Below are 17753 nucleotides of genomic sequence, written 5' to 3'. Positions count from 1 at the left end.
AGCCAATCGCAGGACACACAGAGACGTACAACAGTCACTCATACACACACACACACTACTAGGGGCAATTTGGAGTGTTCAATCTGCCTGCCTGCATGTTTTTTGGAACGTGGGAGGAAACCGGGGGACCCGGAGATAACCCAAGGGGGCCCAGGGAGAACATGCAAACTCCACACAGGGAGGCCGCAGCGGGACGCAAACCAGCGACCTCTGCACTGTGAAGCCGGTGTGCTAACCACTCGATTACCAGGCCGCCCGTATTATTGTAATATTTTAGCATATTTGCGTTCGGTATGGTGTTCAGTTCTCAGCTCTTACCTTGATCTATGGTGAGGACATGTCCTCCCTGTACTGATGTTTGTTGGCTTCCTCTTACACTCCGTGTCAGGTTAATTGAATTTAATAAAAATGTGAGATGTGTTTTATTTTTAATTCACAGGGAGTGCAGTCGTCAGACTGTTGAGTCTGCGGAGTTGGAACCATCCCAAATACCGCAGCCTGCCATGACATAATGCCTTCCCTATTATTTACATTTGCAGGTTTATAATACTCGTTTTTTTCTTCAATGTGCAAATAGCCACTTTTTTCTTTTAATTAAGAAGTAGATCAGAGAACAAATAAACAATCTAATTTACTATTCATAACATTTTATTTAGCTTATTTATTTAGTTTTTTTACGCTAACGCAACAAATTTTAAATTCTGATTATTTCCATTCAGATTTTTTTTCCTCAGTTGGAAAAAAATCATGTAATTTCGTCTTTCGCCTTCATGACGAATTGCTTACAAATGAAAAATGAAGCAATTATTTAATTTCTTCATGACGAATTCCTTTCGAATGAAAAGGGCCAATTGAACTCGCTCTCATCCTCTCGCGATACGCTCGTGTCCTCTCGCGAGCGACCTGCATGCGCAGGCAGACTCCTCAGCACAGGCAAATGGAAAGAGATGAGATCTGAAAAGGAGCAAATGACGGCATCGGAGGGCAAGGGCGTTGTGGAGATCAAGCTGAGGGATAACTCGGGGGACCAGGACAATATACCCAAGCAGAAAGAAGAGAAAAAAGAGGTTTTTACGAAGGTACGGCGTCTTTTATCCGGTAGCCCCCAGTGATGTTACAGTTTACGTTGTGTGCGAAAACATGGTGGACGGCCTTTTCAGCACCACGGACAGTCACACAAACGCGTTTCTCGAACGATCTCATATTACGCGATGTTTTAAAAAATTAATTACAATGTAGTGGGATCACCTGCATCAAAATATTAACTCTGCTCTTCCACTCTGTTATGGCTCTATACGTTAGGTAGCGTTATATATACTGTAATGTAGTTTTAGGCTCATGTTATATGCTAATAAAAGCTTTTAGAGACATCTTTTTAAAAATATGTAAAAAAAAAAACACTCACACTCATACCACACACATACACGCGGAATTAGAGATGTTTTGCTTTCAAGCGATTTTTTTTAAATTTCAAACTACAGTGACATGAAAGTAGGCCATTTAGTAGGGATGTGACAAAAACTTTCACTAATAATTCAGCACAAATTTTCTAATACCATATTAAAGTGCATTTAAATAGCTATCAAATGATGTCTAGATTATTGTTCTATAGGAACAATAGCAAATAAGGAAATAATGGAATAATGAATTTTCGAAATATAAGGATTTTTTTTCTGCCTGTAATTACACAGTTAAAAAATGAAAATCTGTGACCGAATTCTTTATTACATTTTAAACAATCGTAACTTTCTTAATTCTTGGCAGATCTTAACGGGTAGGATACCATTGGAAAGCTTTTGAAATTTTAAACAAGGACAGAAAACACAAGAAAAGATTCAAAATATAAATTAGCAAATATCAACGATCGAATGCAGGCAGATTTTCATCAGAAATCAAAAATGGCTGTCACTGAATACTAGGAAAGACGATTGCGAGCTCTATAAATACATATGCTAATGCTTCTTTTTGCTTGAAACATGGCACTTTTTGAGAAAAGTATATATTCTACCACTTCTATGAGTGATAAAAATACAACTTACTCACCATTATAAACTGTAGTGTTAGCAAAAAGAGCGTAAACTTCAATATTTTTCCCCCCGTTTCTCGTTTTCTCGTATTCGGAAATTTCAAGAACCAGCACGGAGGGAAACTTGTGTAATATGTCATCATAAGTTGCATTGCTTGGAAAATCCCACGAAAAATTATTACGTACGAAATGCAATGATATACGACTGCGAGTACAGAGTGCGCTCAGTTCACTGGACAGAAACAATGGTGGAACATAGGTCACTGTAGCGTACCTACATTTAGGTTGAAGGATGCACTAGTGATTTACTTATCTGAAATAATTCGTTGAAACAAAAATACATCAAAGCGACCTTGAGGAGCAAGACCATTGTTGTCTATGATAATGAAACTAACCCAATGTGGTTCATTTAAAGGCACAATCACCGCTTTCATTATGTTCAGCTAGTATAGCTCAAGGTACCATGCACAAAGTGTGGGGCAATAATGAACTGTCGGGACACACTTACATACACTAACACCATCACCACCAAAACAACATCTGGTGAGAACAGTGGTTGATGCAAAGCGCTCTCCTTGCTGTTTCCAATATTATTGACAGCCAACATGTCTGCTCAACATGAATTGAGAACAGCGGTGTGAGAGAGACTGACCCGCAGGCTTACTTAGGGCTACGAATCTTAGCAGGTGATCTGAAGATAGATCAATCCAACCTGATATATAAGAAGAACACAAGGAGAGTGTTAATGGAGAAGCTACGAAAGACACTTGTAACTCCACTCATTGAAAGAAGGAAACATGACCCCCAGACAGAGCAGCAGTAATGAAAGCTATTAAGAGTGTAGGAGCTCCTGAGACAACTTAGGATCCAGCTACCCCAGCCAATTCCTCAGCCTGGGCAAGTAAGGCAAGGGATGGCAGTTCTGCCCTCATAAGGACTGTAAAATACATACTGTGTTCTGCCGATGTACGAAATACACACAAAGTCTCTGCACTTGCTGTAATACTGCGCTACAACTTCAATTATTTGGATGGGTTAACTTTTTTTCCACATTTTTGTCTTGTAATGTATCGTTATGAATTTTTCTAAATTGTTCTTTGGAGGGGAAAAAAGAAACTTTAGTCAATGAAATGCAAAAAAGAAACAATCCTTTTCGCATATTTTTTCTCCTTTTCTGAAGAGAAGTAAGGAGGGAGAACTATATCACACATATTATGGTGAAGTAGTTTCTACAAGCACAATTGAAATATGTGTTTAAAAATTCAATTAAGCTGCTTATTTGGGCGGGGTTTACTGAAAATGGGTCATTTTGACCCGAAGGACACGGTGTGTGTACTGAAAATGTGGACAACAGGAGGGTTAAATGTGCTTGGGGTTGAGTGGTGGATATCATCCATTTTTTTCCGGTCAGTTATCACAATGCAACTGTCATCAGCAAGAGATGTGGTCAAAGAACTGAATGTCCAGTTTCTCTGTATTTCTGTTGCAACTTGCGAACAACACCCTGTGATACTCTAAGTTCTGTAACTACTTCTGCCTGGGTGAATTTCCTGTTTGAAGTGTCACAATGGCAAGCTACTGATGATCCATTGATAGATGTCAAAATGGGAAGGGTGTTTGCGGATGACTGTTTCAACGGCAGCTCTTATTGAACCAGGACATATTGGCAAATTCAAGAAACAAACACATTTTTGCTCTAAAGCTCTATGTAAGAGAACAGAAACTTTTCCAGCTACTCCCCTCAGGGAGGCGCTACCGATCCATGCACACCAAATCCAGCAGACATTTAAACATCTTATTCCTCCAAGCCATTAACTCTTTAAACAGTAACCCAAATAGAACTGTATAGTGCCTCTTTGCAATTTTTTGATGATGACACTAGTGCAGCGTGTTCCACCGGAGACAAATTCCTTGTGTGTTCTACATACTTGACAATAAAGATGATTATCATTATGTACACCTGTAAGGATTGGATTGGATTGGATTGGATTTGCCTTTATTAGTCTCACAGTGGAGAAATGTATAATGGATTTTAGGCTCGTCCTAAAATTTTGCTCAAAAACGAAAGATCCCAAACTTTTAGTGAGTAGTGTATGCACATGTGTGCAGTATACAGTGTGTGTGTGTGTGTGTGTGTGTGTGTGTGTGTGTGTGTGTGTGTGTGTGTGTGTGTGTTAAGGAATGGTCTTTTATTGAAGAGATGCACACATTTTTTTGTCTTTGCATTATCTCATCTCATCTCATTTTCCGTACCGCTTATTCCTCATTAGGGTCGCGGGGGTTGCTGGAGCCTATCTCAGCTGTCTTCGGGCACGAGGCGGGGGACACCCTGAATTGTTTGCCAGCCAAGGGCACACAAAGACGTACAACAGTCACTCTCACACTCATACCTAGGGACAATTTGGAGTGGTCAATCTGCCTGCCATGCATGTTTTTGGAGTGTGGGAGGAAACCGGAGGACCCGGAGAAAACCCACGTGGGTCCGGGGAGAACATGCAAACTCCGCACAGGGAGGCCGGACCGGGACGCGAACCGGCGACCTCTGCACTGTGAAGCCGGTGTGCTAACCACTCGACTACCGGGCCGCCCTCTTTGCATTATTATAATCATAAATTTCCCCTTTAAAAAACACGTATCTCTTTTGTGTTTGACGGACAGGTGGTCATTCGAAGGCTCCCACCTCACATAACCAAGGAGCAGTTAGAGGAACATCTAAGCCCTCTTCCTTCATTTGACTATTTTGAGTTCTTCTCTGCTGATCCAAGGTATCAATATCAGATGTTAATATGTATAAAAATTATTTCCATTCATGATCTCCTCTATTGTGTCCATAGTCTGTGCCCACATTTGTTCTCCAGAGCCTACATCAACTTTAAAAACCAGGAAGATATCCTATTGTTCAGAGATAGGTTTGATGGCTATGTCTTCATTGACAACAAAGGTGAATGTTTTTCTTTCATTACAATAATGTTCTATGTATTCTTATTAAAGCACATGGCAGGAGCGTGGAACAGATAAAATTTCAGAATTTCAGTTCAGCCAGCAAATACGAATTATGTATTTCCTTACACGAAAATGAGCTGCAGCCCATGCCAGCTGTCTTTGGGTAGGAGTGTCGGTTGCTGCAGTATAATTTCAATTTTGGATATATAATCAGTTATAATAATAATCAGTTTTGGAATGAATTTGATGTACCTTTATTCGTCTCGAAGTCGAGAAATTTACATTTGACAGCAGCAAAGTTATGAAAGGAAGAGGAAAGGAAGTCACAAGTCGGCTTGAATGAATTTTTCCAAGCAGATGCAAACATGAATAACATTTTGATGCATATATACATTACGATTGGCTATCATGGAAAATAAGAGAAACTTGCCAGTATCCTCTCAGTTATGTTACTGTCAGGCATTTATTTATTCAAAGGGACTTGGAGTTTATTGATATTGATGGTATTTATTTGAGTGGAGGCCAGCTAGCGTTTGGTATATTGATATTGATATGATATTCAACACACTGACCAAAGTTTGACTGAATCTTTTGATACCTGAACAGGTCAGGAGTTCCCTGCTGTGGTAGAATTTGCCCCCTTCCAGAAAGTCTCCAAAAAAAAGCTCAAAAAGAAAGATGCCAAAGCTGGAAGTATCGAGGAAGGTAACAGAAGAGTGAACTATCATATTAGCATTGTGACACAGTGAGCTGAACCGTGATTTTTCACAGGACCCAGCAAAGACAGCTGGGTGTGCTTTTACACAGCAACACTGCATCCCACAATAAAATTTTAGGCCTCTGGCACTGTTACAGTTGTGATACTACTTCAAAATCTTCAGGGATCGCCACAGCGAATCAGTGTCCTCCATCTAACCCGGTTTTGTGCATCCTCTTCTCTCACCCCAGCTACCTTCATGTCCTCTTTGACAACATCCATAAACCTCTTCCTCTCAGTCTCCTGCCTGGCAGTTCAAGGCCCAGCAGCCTTCTCCCGATATCGTCACTCTGTCTCCTCTGGACATGTCCAAACCATCTCAGTCTGGCCTCTCTGACCTTCTCTCCAAAGCCTCTAATATGAGTTGTCCCTCTGATATATTCACTCCTGATCCTGTCCAACCTGGTAACTCCCAAAGAAAACATCAATGTCTTTAGCTCTGGTACCTCCAGCTCTGCTTCCTGTCTTTTCTTCAGTGGCACTGTCTCCAGTCCAAACATCATGGCTGGTCTCACCACCGTTTTATACACCTTTCCTTTCATCCTAGCTTCTATCACACATCACACCTGACATTTTTCTTGAGCCGATCCAGCCTGCCTGGACCTATTTTCTTAACCTCTTTTCCACATTCTCCATTGCTCTGGACAGTTGACGCGGAGTACTTAAAATCCTCCACCTTCTTTAGCTCTTCTCCCTGTATCATCACTCTTGTGCTAGGAGTCTCACCTGCACCTTGAATTACTCCGTCATACCGACAGCACACCTCACAACTGTCTTACAGTCATGATACATAGTTGTATTAAGTTCATCCTGTCTACCTGATATGTAATTTAAAACAGATTCTTATCTTACAGACAGTGTATTGTCGGTGTTCAAATACCTGACATGTTTCGGCATCTACTTCCGCCTTCGTCAGATTGTCACGGATGTTGTTGTGACGTGCCATTTTCAACTCGTGTTGCTATAAGGGCGTGACCTACCTGTCAGATCTGACAGGCAAGTCACGCCCCCGCTGTCCGTTTGTCCCTCCAGGATACTGCTTCAGATAGTAGAGAGCATGAAGGCTCCCTCATCCCTGTTGATGGTCCTTGGTCCTCGCTTCCGGATTTCAATGGCCTCCCTGATCCAGCGCTGATGTTTGTTTTCTTCGGTGCGGATGACTCTGGCCTTCTCTCAGTCCATGATATGATTTTCTCTTTTGCAGTGGTCTGTGATGGCTGATTTGTGGTGTTCCTGTTGTGCTTGTTCTTTTATTGCTCTTGTTTGTATTGTTGCTGTCTCCTTCTCACACTCGTTCTTGTGCTCTTTTTTTCTTGTATTGAAACTCCTTCCTGTCTCCCCGCTGTATGATTTATTGCATGACTTGCATGGGATTTCATTTTGAGTTGCATTTATTTTCCGAGTGTATTTTGTCCTTTGGGTGTACCAAGATCTGTCGGAGAGTTGTGTGTGGTTAGACCGGTGTGTTTATGTTGTGTTTCGTCAGTGCTCTTTGTATGCGTTCTGTGATCCCTCTCATGTATGGCAATGTTACCATTGCTCTGTGCTTATGTTTGTTTGTTTGATTTTTCTTTCTCTCCTGTCTTGTGTTGTTTTTGTTTTTGACCTGCTCTGCACCTGTAGTTATTGCCCACTGAGGATATTGGCATTTTTTTAGTGCGTGTTGTATATGTTTTTCCTCCTGTGTTCTGTCCTCCGGGTCCGTGATCATTGTGGTGCGTTCATGTAATGTTCTGACGACTGACAATTTATGAATAGTGGGGTGTTCAGATGTCCACAGGAGATATTGGTCAGTATGTGTGGGTTTCCTGTGTACTTTTATTTTGATGTCTCCGTTTTCCGTGTGGTGTATGCTCAAGTCCAAGAAGGCGATGGATTGGTTTGTTTCCTCTTCATGGGTGAACTAGTCATGATACATGTCTTGCACCGCTCTGAGATACTTTTCTGTCACTCCGGACTTCCTCATGCAATACCACAGCTCTTCTCTGGGCACCCCGTCATACACTTTCTCCAGATCTACAAAGACACAATGCAATTCCTTCTGACCTTCCCTGTACTTCTCTATAAGCATTCTTAACGCAAACACTGCATCTGTCGTACTCTTTTTTTCATGAACCCATACTCCTGCTCACAAATATTCACTTCTGCTCTTGGTCTAGTTTTAACTACTCTTTGCCATAGTTTCATTGTGCGGCTCATCAACTTTATTCTTCTGTAGTTACTACAACTCTGCACATCTCCCTTGTTCTTAAAAAAGGGCACCAGTACACATCATCACCATTCTTCAGGCATCTGCTCACCATCTAAGAGCTTGTTCTTCCTAGACATTTCCATACCTCCATTGGTAAACCATCAGTCCCGAGTGCCTTTCCACCCTTCATCCTCTTCAGTGCCCTCTTCACTTCATTCTTGTTAATCTTTGCTATGTCTTGGTCCACAACAGTCACATCTTCTACTCTTTGTTCCTTTTCATTTTCCTCATTCATCAATTCTTCAAAGAACTTTTTTCCATCTTGCCATCACACTACTGGCACCTTTTAATACATTGCCATACTCTATCCTTAATCACCTGAACCTGCTGCAGGTCCTTACCATCTTTGTCTCTCCATCTCGCCAGCCTGGAAAGATCAGGCTCACCTTCCTTGCTGTCCAGCCTAGCATACAAGTACTCATAGGCCTCTTGTTTTGGCTTTGCCACCTTTACTTACTGATACTACGTCAAAATACTACTTCAAAAATTGCACAGTTCACTTTCACATTTCCATACTGTGGCAGTTGCTTGAATGTCACATCCTCCCTCAGACCCAGAATATAAACGCTTCTTGGAGAACCATTCCTGTGATGAGGAGAAGTCGTTGGCCAACCCTGAGATGCTCCTGGGGGAAATCGAGGCCAAAACCAGGGAGCTTATAGGTAAGGTTTCGAGTTCACCGTATGGTCTCATAAATGGGTTCATATAAATGAGATTTCTTCAGAAAGGTATCACTTGCAGGGATGTAAAGTACAATAGGGGTGAGCAAGTGAGGAAACGCTGTCCCCTGCTGTTCCTTCCCCTGCATGTAAAGAGTCAAAATAAGAAGACCATGCTTTATACTTATTTCACCTTCATAAGACTAACTTGGTTTCATCACAATGATGTGTCAAAAGTAGGAGTGCTCAGTGATTTGTTTTCCAATGTTGCAATCATAAATTCCTATACATTTTAAGAGTTTTTCACGCCATTGAAGAAGAGCTTTCTAACATCCTATGACTGGTTTTAAATTTCTGTAAATGACCTCGTACCACCTTACCTCTCCGAGCTCATTCGCCCCAACACACCCGCCCGGCCGTCTCCTCAGGTCTGCGGATCAGACATTATAAGAAGTCCCAAGAACTAAACGGAGGCTCAGTGGGGATTGGGCCTTTTCCGTTGCTAGTCCCTGTCTCTGGAATAACCTACCACTGAACAAACGGCTAGCCCCCTCACTGCCCATCTTTAAATCTCACCTCAAAACTCACTTATATTCTTCGGCATTTGACTCTGTATGAATTAGGCTTATTTTATCGCTTATTTATCAGCCGTCATCTGTACTTCTTTGAATGTGTCAGACGTTTGATTGTTTGGTGTTTTTTCTGTCTTTGTTATGTATTGCTTTATATTTATGGATACAATATTTGCTCAATGTATCACACTTTGTATGCAGCAATGACTGTTTGAAAGTGCTCTCAAAATATAGTGTAGTGTAGATGAGTTGAGCGAGTTGAGTTGCTATTTTGTGCGAGTTTTCTTCAATCTAAGTACCGTTACAATTCAGTGTGAAAGATTGGGATCACCATAGGATTTGTCCTAAATGGTTACATTATGACATGTTGTCAAATGTTTTTTTTCTTCTTCTTCAAATTCTCAATCATCATCACAATTCGGTGTTTGAGATGTGTTCCCAACCGTAACTTGTATTCTAATTTACTGTCACAACTCAGTGTCATAACCTAGACTGCTGCTTTTGGAGCTTATTCGAAATGGCCCGATGAAGTTATACATATACTTGTTGTCCAAATTTAGCCAAAAGGACAACACCTCTGTTGGAGTTCATCAGAAACAAGAAAATGGAGAAGCAGGTATGGTGAGGAATAAAAAACAAAAAACAAAATGAATGACGTCTCCTGAACATTAAAACATGACAAAGTACTTGTTTCCTTACAGAGAATCCGAGAGGAAAAGCGAGAGGAGCGACGACGCCGAGAGTTCGAGAAGAAGAGACAGCGCGAGGAGGAGAAGCGAAAGCGACGTGAGGAAGACAGGCGCAAACGGAAAGAAGCTGAGAAGCAGAAGAAACTCTCTGATAAAGACATCAAAATTAAGGTGATAATTTTCTATATATGCATCTCCAAACTTGAAGTGACCTGTCACCTCATTTATAATAATCACCCATCAGCTGCTGAAGAAGAACGACAGGGACGATGATGTGGACTCCGACCGCCTGAAAGACAAAAGTGACGTCAATGAATTAGAGAGGGGAAAATGGGAAAAATCAAGTGGGCAGATGAAGTTCAAAGATTCCAAGGAAAAGTAAAGAACATTAATTTAAATATCCCATACATCCTTTTTCCATACCTGACGTCCACATCTGGGTTGCTGGTGAGCTGCAAACTCTGCTATCTGGCTGGTGTACACGCGGGGCTGGGTGCCAACCAATTGCAGGGTGCAGACAAACATTCAGTCACACTTCCTTCCAAACCTAATGAACCTAACATACACCCTGTTGTAATGTGCGAGGAAGAAATTGGTGGTAGCCATTGGGAAGTTCGGGAAGACTCCCAAACGGCCAGCCTTTTTTGAACTTGTAAACGATATTTGACGTATGGTCATGTGCACTGACGGCCCCTCCATCACAACCCCCCATCTTGAATTTTGGGACCAGTATGTCCCCAACTTGAGGGTGTCCCACACAACAACTGGTGGTCAATAATTTGTAAAAACATGACCCCCATGAGTTGGCCAATGCTATTTAGTAGTTTAAGAAACCTAAAAAAAATTACATTGAAAACAATATTTTTGTTAACAAACAAAATGCTTCAAAAATAAATTGTCAGGTGTCAGACTGAATTGGATTCCATGAATGTATGCACAGAGAGGAGATGAAAAAAATGACAAAAAGACTGCCAAATTACAACTCAAGACACTGGTAACAAAGAACCAAGAAAAACAATTAAAACAAATCTAAACTGCTTGCAAAAGGGAAGGAAAAAGAAAAACGTAAATTTCTTGAAAACTCAAAGGACAAGGAATGCAAATGGAGTACCAACATTTGTGATCTCCCCTGAGGAAAAACATGTAATTTTTGCTGTATGTTGCACTCGAAGCACATTTGACAATAAAGTTAAAAATAAACATGAACTTGAAAATATAACAAAAATTAATTGCATGAAAAGATACAAGGTGATACATGAAAAACATAATGAATTAAGCACTTGAAAGCAGAGTCATGATCAAGGCAAATAATCCAACAGGCACTTGTTTGTGTGGCCTTGCTTATAAAGCAGGCAGGTAACAAGGCCAAATTCAATACAAGAGGGACTCGTGAGGTAATGCCAACTCGCTAGCTGGAGACGGAAACCAAATGCAACCGAGAAAGGATCATGGCAAAATGAAGTCTTATGTTTATCGTCTTCTTCTTTTCCTTTGGGCTTTTCCCTTCAAGGGGTCGCCACAGCAAATTAGTGTCCTCCATCTTTAGAGGTTTGATCCACATGTTGTTTTGGCCAAGCTTTTACGTCGGATGTCCTTCCTGACACAACCCTCTGTATTTATCCGGGCTTGGGACCGGCACAAGAAGACTTATGTCCCTTTGTGGCTACAGAACAAGCAACTCGCTCAGTCAAAGGCTCCCAAACACAAAATGGTCATCGGCAGAGCAACATTGAAAAAAGCAAAAAAGCTAGGTAAATAGAATTTCAACACCAGTGACAGGTGATACCCTGCGATTAGCTGGCGACCAATCCTGAACGTATACGCGCTTACAAAGTCAGGTATAGGCTCCAGCTCAACCGATGAGCCAAATGCATAAAAATGGTTTAAAACATGTGTGATACAATAATATAACGTATCTGCAGTCTCTTCATTAGAGGTCAACCTGAGAGTGACAAGGAGCAACAGTGCCGCAGACAGCGAGACAAGGAGCATCGCGGAAGAGACGATGACAGAAAGCGTCAGAGGCACCACTACGACTTTGACAAGTTTGCGCGGCGCAAAGACGAGACCAAATGGGGAAAAGGCTATTGCCAAGACCGTGCCAAGAAGGAATCCCATCACCACACCTACACCTTCTGCCCTGACAGTGGCGACAAGCAGATGAAGGAGGACAGAGATGAGCTGGCAAACAGAAAGGAGCGCCTCCGAAACAAGGTGAGAGAGAAGGTGAGCATGCAAGGGGTTCATCAAATTTTCATTGCTACATGTTACCTTGAGCGACATAACGATATGTAAGTTTTGACTGTCACCATTTCCAATAAAATGACCGTGTACTCCAATGTGCAATACAATTTGAACATTTATAGATGAAAAACTATGAAGATGAAATATAGTTTGAGCATGTCAATTACAAACACGAGTACAATGATCCCCACTACTTCACGGTTCACAGGTTCAGTGGATCTCACTTTTTTTTCATTGAAAAAAGATGTTCAGAAAAAAAGTGCCGAATTACTCAGATGTTTTGTACATGGCTGTGTGTGTGTGTGTGTGTGTGTGTGTGAGAGAGAGAGAGAGAGAAAGAGAGAGAGAGAAAGACAGAGATTGTGATTATACGAAAAATCATCAAAACAAAGCTCACATAGCTGTGAGAAGAGCAAAGCAGCTGGCCAGCATGTTGCTGGAGGCTCATGCAGGCTCCAGTGTCACATCTGCATAGGGACAATGCTGATGAATGTTAATGACTGTATAACTTTTTTGAATTAAATATTTACGTAATGGGCGGCCCGGTAGTCGAGTGGTTAGCACACCAGCTTCACCGTGCAGAGGTCGAAGGTTCGCGTCCCGGTCCGGCCTCCCCGTGCGGAGTCTGCATGTTCTCCCTGGACCCGCGTGGGTTTTCTCCGGGTCCTCCAGTTTCCTCCCACACGCCAAAAACATGCATGGCAGGCAGATTGACCACTCCAAATTGTCCCTAGGTGTGAGTGTGACTGTTGTACGTCTTTGTGTGCCCTGCGATTGGCTGGCAACCAATTCAGGGTGTCCCCCGCTTCGTGCCCGAAGACAGCTGAGATAGGCTCCAGCACCCCCCGCGATCCTAATGAGGAATAAGCGGTATGGAAAATGGATGGATGGATATTTACGTAATTGCGTCTACTCCTATTGTCTTTGTCTCAAATACAGTAAAGTCTCGTTATATCGATATTCAAGGGAGTCCGAAAAAATATCGATATAACCGGGACTATCGATATATCCGACCCTGTTTGCATGTAATTTTCTCCGTGCGTGCATAGAAATAGTATCGATATAACCGGGACTATCGATATATCCGATATCGATATAACGAGACTTTACTGTATATGAAGTATAAATAATGTTTACATATTTTAATAATGCTGATACTCACAAATGATTGCATACAAATTCCTCGTGGAGGGTGGTGGTGGTGGTGAGATCAGGGGATCGTGGATTTCACTTATCGCGGGGGGTTTCTGGTCCCCATTAACCACGATCAATAGGTGATTACTACGAAGAAAAAAAATATTCTTATTAGACATCAAACACACAATGTCAAGTTCCTACTTCATCTTTGAAAACATTCAGTCAGCAAATAAAAAGTACCATATCCAGTTCCAGATGTTTGTCGTACCACCTGGATGGTTAGTGTGTTAAGAAAGCGAAATGAACCAAGCCACTCAGTAGGACTGAACTTTCATTGGTTGGATGTTTAATTGTTTTTTTAATCTGCCACATTTTTCTTTTAAAAAATCAAGTCAAAGTCAAAAGTCAAAGTCAGCTTTATTGTCAAATATGCTAATATGCATGACATACAGCACAGATGAAATTACTGTCCCAGCATGAAAGGCACTTATAATGACTTTAACAAACATAATATACATGAAAACACCAATTTGCTGGCAAGGGAGCCGCTGCGTGTTCACTTGCCGCCATCTTGGGGAGAAAAAAAAAATATATATATATATAACAAATATGACAACACAAAGACACAGAGTCATTCATTCTTCAGGACTTGCTGTACCCTCTTTGTGATGACATGAAGCAGTTCTAGATGAAAGAGGAGAGGATCAAAGCATCCATGTTAGCAGTGGAACAGGGACGTCATGGTGGACTTTGCACGTTTACTACAAGCTAAATGTTGAAAGCAAACACAAAGCTGTAGCATCCATTGACGAAAAGACAATGTCTCACATCTCCTGTCCCACATAAATCCGCTTCCAAGCCGCGACAGTTCCACATACGCATCGGCGCTCTGCGCTGACGCTGCTTTCTTCTTATCGCGGGCTCCTCAAGCCATGCATCCATCCAACCGCAGACTGTCCAACAGCACCGACCTTTCTGCTGAACAAAGCGGGGCTGTGAAGATGCTGCCCATTACAGGCGCAAAAAAGCACAATGGCCCCAGAGCTGTCCAACGATGACAGTCAAATGGCTCCGACATTCCTCCCATTCAAAAACAGTACTGGCATATCCATGCTGCCGAAAAGGCGCAACCGCTCAGCACAGTCTTCTCCTTGATGATTGTCGTGGCCAAAAATGCTGAAAAACATTATATCCGTTCCACACGACGCACAACAACATAAAGTGACAAAAGAAAACACAATAACAAGACAAAAACGACAAAATAAGCAAGGCTCATGAGAGCACTTGCTGATGGCTGCCTACTCAGGTGCCATCTTGGAAAAACAAAACATATAAATATAATAATAATATTAAATATGTACAAATACATTTTGTGAAAATGCATAGATTACACAGGTCTGCCTACCTCACCCTTCCAAAAAATGCATTCACAAAGTCGCGAACAACATTTTGTAGGACCATTTCAGTTTTAGAATCTAAACAGCCCATTCATTTTTCTCTATGTGCTCCGGTTTTGTTTTTTGTAATGTAACTTTTTTTCTAAGGCTTCATAGCAGTGTAGTTAGGGGTTAGAGTACTTTCCAGTATTTACCAGTCTTGATATTTGGCATACAATAAAGATAATAATATAAAATAATGGATCCCTTTATTACTAACATTTTTATAGAAATGGGGCAACTGTTTGTTTGGTAGTTAGTAGTATTGTAGATGTGAATAATGGTTTGAATTAAGGAATTTATTTAATCTTTTCACTGTGCCATGCTTCTTAAAATGTAGCCAGTTGCATTAACTTTTGCAATTTAGTTATAGGGCTTGGGTAGAATTGGATTAATACTTCAAATGAAAGAGGCGGGCCTGTGATATATTAATATGAATGTTTGCCCTTCAAGGAGCTTTTCAAAGTCTTTGTGTATGAAGTAGCCGCATTCGTGCATGTTTTGATATAGTATAACCCTCATGTTTGTCCCCCGCACCGTACCCCCCGCCACCTCTATAGGACCGTCCGGCCATGCAGCTGTACCAGCCTGGTGTGCGAAATCGTAAGGGCGTCAACTCGGCTGGAAAAGGCTACAACTGCGTTGCAGCGGACCACTCGCCCGACAGCGAGGCAGTGGGCTGCTTCGAGGTGGTTGCTATGGCAACGGTGCAAGAAAAAAACTACAACAGCAATGAAGAGCATGGGCACTTGTAAGACAATACTCATGACTCCCAAAGGAGGGTCTGAAAACAATCATCATATTTCTTTTTTGACGTGCACATTACATAAAATTATTTGTGATACATTCCACTATGATATAATTATATAAATAAACCCCACAACAACACAGTTTCATTAATAGAATGGAAATAATGGGACTACGTGGATAATTGCATTTCATAATGTTTGAAAAATAATGCACTGATTAAATGATTTCCAAAAGACTGTGTTTTAAATGAGAGCTGGGGGCTGGTTGTGTTTTCATCATAATACTGATAAAAGCAGAAATTGGATTGCATTGGATTTGCCTTTATTAGTCTCGCAGTGGAGAAATTTACTTTTCACAGCAGCAAATTTATGAAAGGAATGAAAGTAGAAAAACAAAATACATGAGCTGCTGGAAAGGCAGCCACTCTCGGGGCGTCGTCTTGAATTAAAAAGAACAAAAAAACCTAAATAACAAATAACATGACAACACAAAGACATTCATTTAAGCACTTTCTGTACCCTCTTTGTTACACAAAGCAGTTCCACATGAAACAGGAGAGGATCAAAGCGAAATGTGATGTGTGTGTGATGTGTGTATTCTTGTTCTATCCTTACAAAGTATCTCAGAAATTAAATACTGGTTTTCCCATAACTTTCTCAAGCTTAACAGCGAAAAAACATAACTTCTCCTTGTCAGTACCAAATCCACCCTACACAAAGCAAACACTTTCTCTCTCACCATTGACAGTTCAACCGTGTCCCTCCCTTCAGGTCAAGAGCCTGGGTGTCATCCTCGATAGCTCACTATCTTTCCACTCCCAAATAAATAACATAACTCGGTCTGCATAGTCCCACCTCCATGATATCAATCGTATCCGTCCCTCTCTCACCCCTCACACCGCTGCTATCCTTATCCACAGTCTCGTCACCTCCCGCATCGACTACTGTAACTCACTTCTCTTCGGGGTCAATCCAAAATTTCTCCATAAACTCCAACTAGTTCAGAATTCTTCATCCCAGACCATCATTAAAACCCCCTCTTTTCACCACACCACCCCTGTCCAACAGCAGCTCCACTAGCTCCCTATTAAACTTCAGATTGAATTCAAAATACTTCTGTTTACATTCAAAGCCATCCATAACCTTGCCCCTCCCCTATCTGTCTGGCCCCAATTCTTTTAACTAGTGATGGGAACATGAGGCCTTCTCGAAGCAATGAGGCCTTCCACCCAAATGGTTCACTTTTTGGCCGATGCATCATCGGGCCTCATTTGTTCTACTGCGCAATCTTGTGGATGATAAATGTCATGACTAGGGATGGGAATTCCGGCTCTTTTCAGAAAGCCGGTTCTTTTGGCTCGGCTCAATAAAAAGATCTGGCTCTTGGCTCCCAAATGGCTCCTCAGTTTTTTGTTGTTGTTGCTTGAATTAATTAATTACCAAAATCATGTAAAATTATGTGAAAAATTACTCATGTAAAAAAATACACTATATCAAATATTTTCAATTATATGGTTTTATATGTGCCACAGTCTTTAATAAGTTCATAGAGTTGCTTGTTCTGTATCCATAAGGGGACACAAGCCAGTGTCTTATTGTGCCGGTCCCAAGCCCGGATAAATACAGAGGGTTGCGTCAGGAAGGACATCCGACGTAAAAGCTTGGCCAAAACAAACGTGAATCTAACCTATGACGATGGAGGACACTGATTCGCTGTGGCGACCCCTTGCTCCCTGGATACGGCCCCTGTCTATTATTTTTGCATGTGTGTAAAGACTTTTTGCTCCTGGAAATCTGTCTTGCCGTGTATTTCGGATCCAAACCTTCAAGTCTTCAAGTCTTTAGGAAGGCTACGCACACTGACCAATACTTACTTTTTGACTCTAACCACCCTTTACAACATAAACTAGGAGTTATCAGAACCCTCCAGCATAGGGCTAAACTAATACCAACTAGCACTGAAGGTAGAGAAAAGGAGTCAAAACATATCAGGAGAGCACTCACTAACTGTGGGTACCCTCAGTGGTCATTCAACAAATGTCAGAAAGAAAGAATAGCGAACGAAACCAATAATTCTCAAGATTCTAAAAGGAGAGGAGTAGCAGTACCGTACATTGCAGGAGTTTCTGAAAAATTACAAAGAGTCCTTTGGCAACATAAAATTCCTACTTATTTCAAACCGATAAACACGTTAAGGCAAAAATTAGTGCATCCAAAAGATAGGCTACCAAATGAAAAACAAAGTAATGTAGTTTATTCCATACATTGTAAGAATGAAAATTGTAAAGAG

General features: G+C 41.4%; 1 protein-coding gene across 3 annotated transcripts; it reads left to right on the top strand.

The window, feature by feature from the left end:
- The first annotated feature begins 904 nt into the window (after positions 1-904).
- upf3a (UPF3A regulator of nonsense mediated mRNA decay) lies at positions 905-16890 on the top strand. Of its 3 annotated transcripts, none has more exons than XM_089003112.1 (10): positions 905-1079; positions 4685-4791; positions 4861-4967; positions 5576-5674; positions 8529-8639; positions 9769-9824; positions 9910-10068; positions 10142-10275; positions 11832-12123; positions 15275-16890. In XM_089003112.1, the coding sequence occupies exons 1-10, from the start codon at positions 948-950 to the stop codon at positions 15467-15469; spliced, it is 1392 nt and encodes a 463-aa protein (XP_088859238.1). In that variant the 5' UTR covers positions 905-947; the 3' UTR covers positions 15470-16890. The 3 variants fall into 3 exon arrangements, with proteins under 3 accessions (XP_088859238.1, XP_088859236.1, XP_088859237.1); XM_089003110.1 differs by having other exon boundaries at positions 11820-12123; positions 15275-16889; XM_089003111.1 differs by having other exon boundaries at positions 11820-12111; positions 15275-16888.
- The last annotated feature ends 863 nt before the right edge of the window (positions 16891-17753 follow it).

This window comes from Hippocampus bargibanti, linkage group LG08 (assembly GCF_051943395.1).
Source record: "Hippocampus bargibanti isolate YZ-2025 linkage group LG08, ASM5194339v1, whole genome shotgun sequence".
NCBI classification, from domain to species: Eukaryota; Metazoa; Chordata; class Actinopteri; order Syngnathiformes; family Syngnathidae; genus Hippocampus; species Hippocampus bargibanti.
The sequence above is the reverse complement of the archived record's forward strand: the minus strand, read 5'-3'. Positions and strand labels throughout refer to the sequence as shown.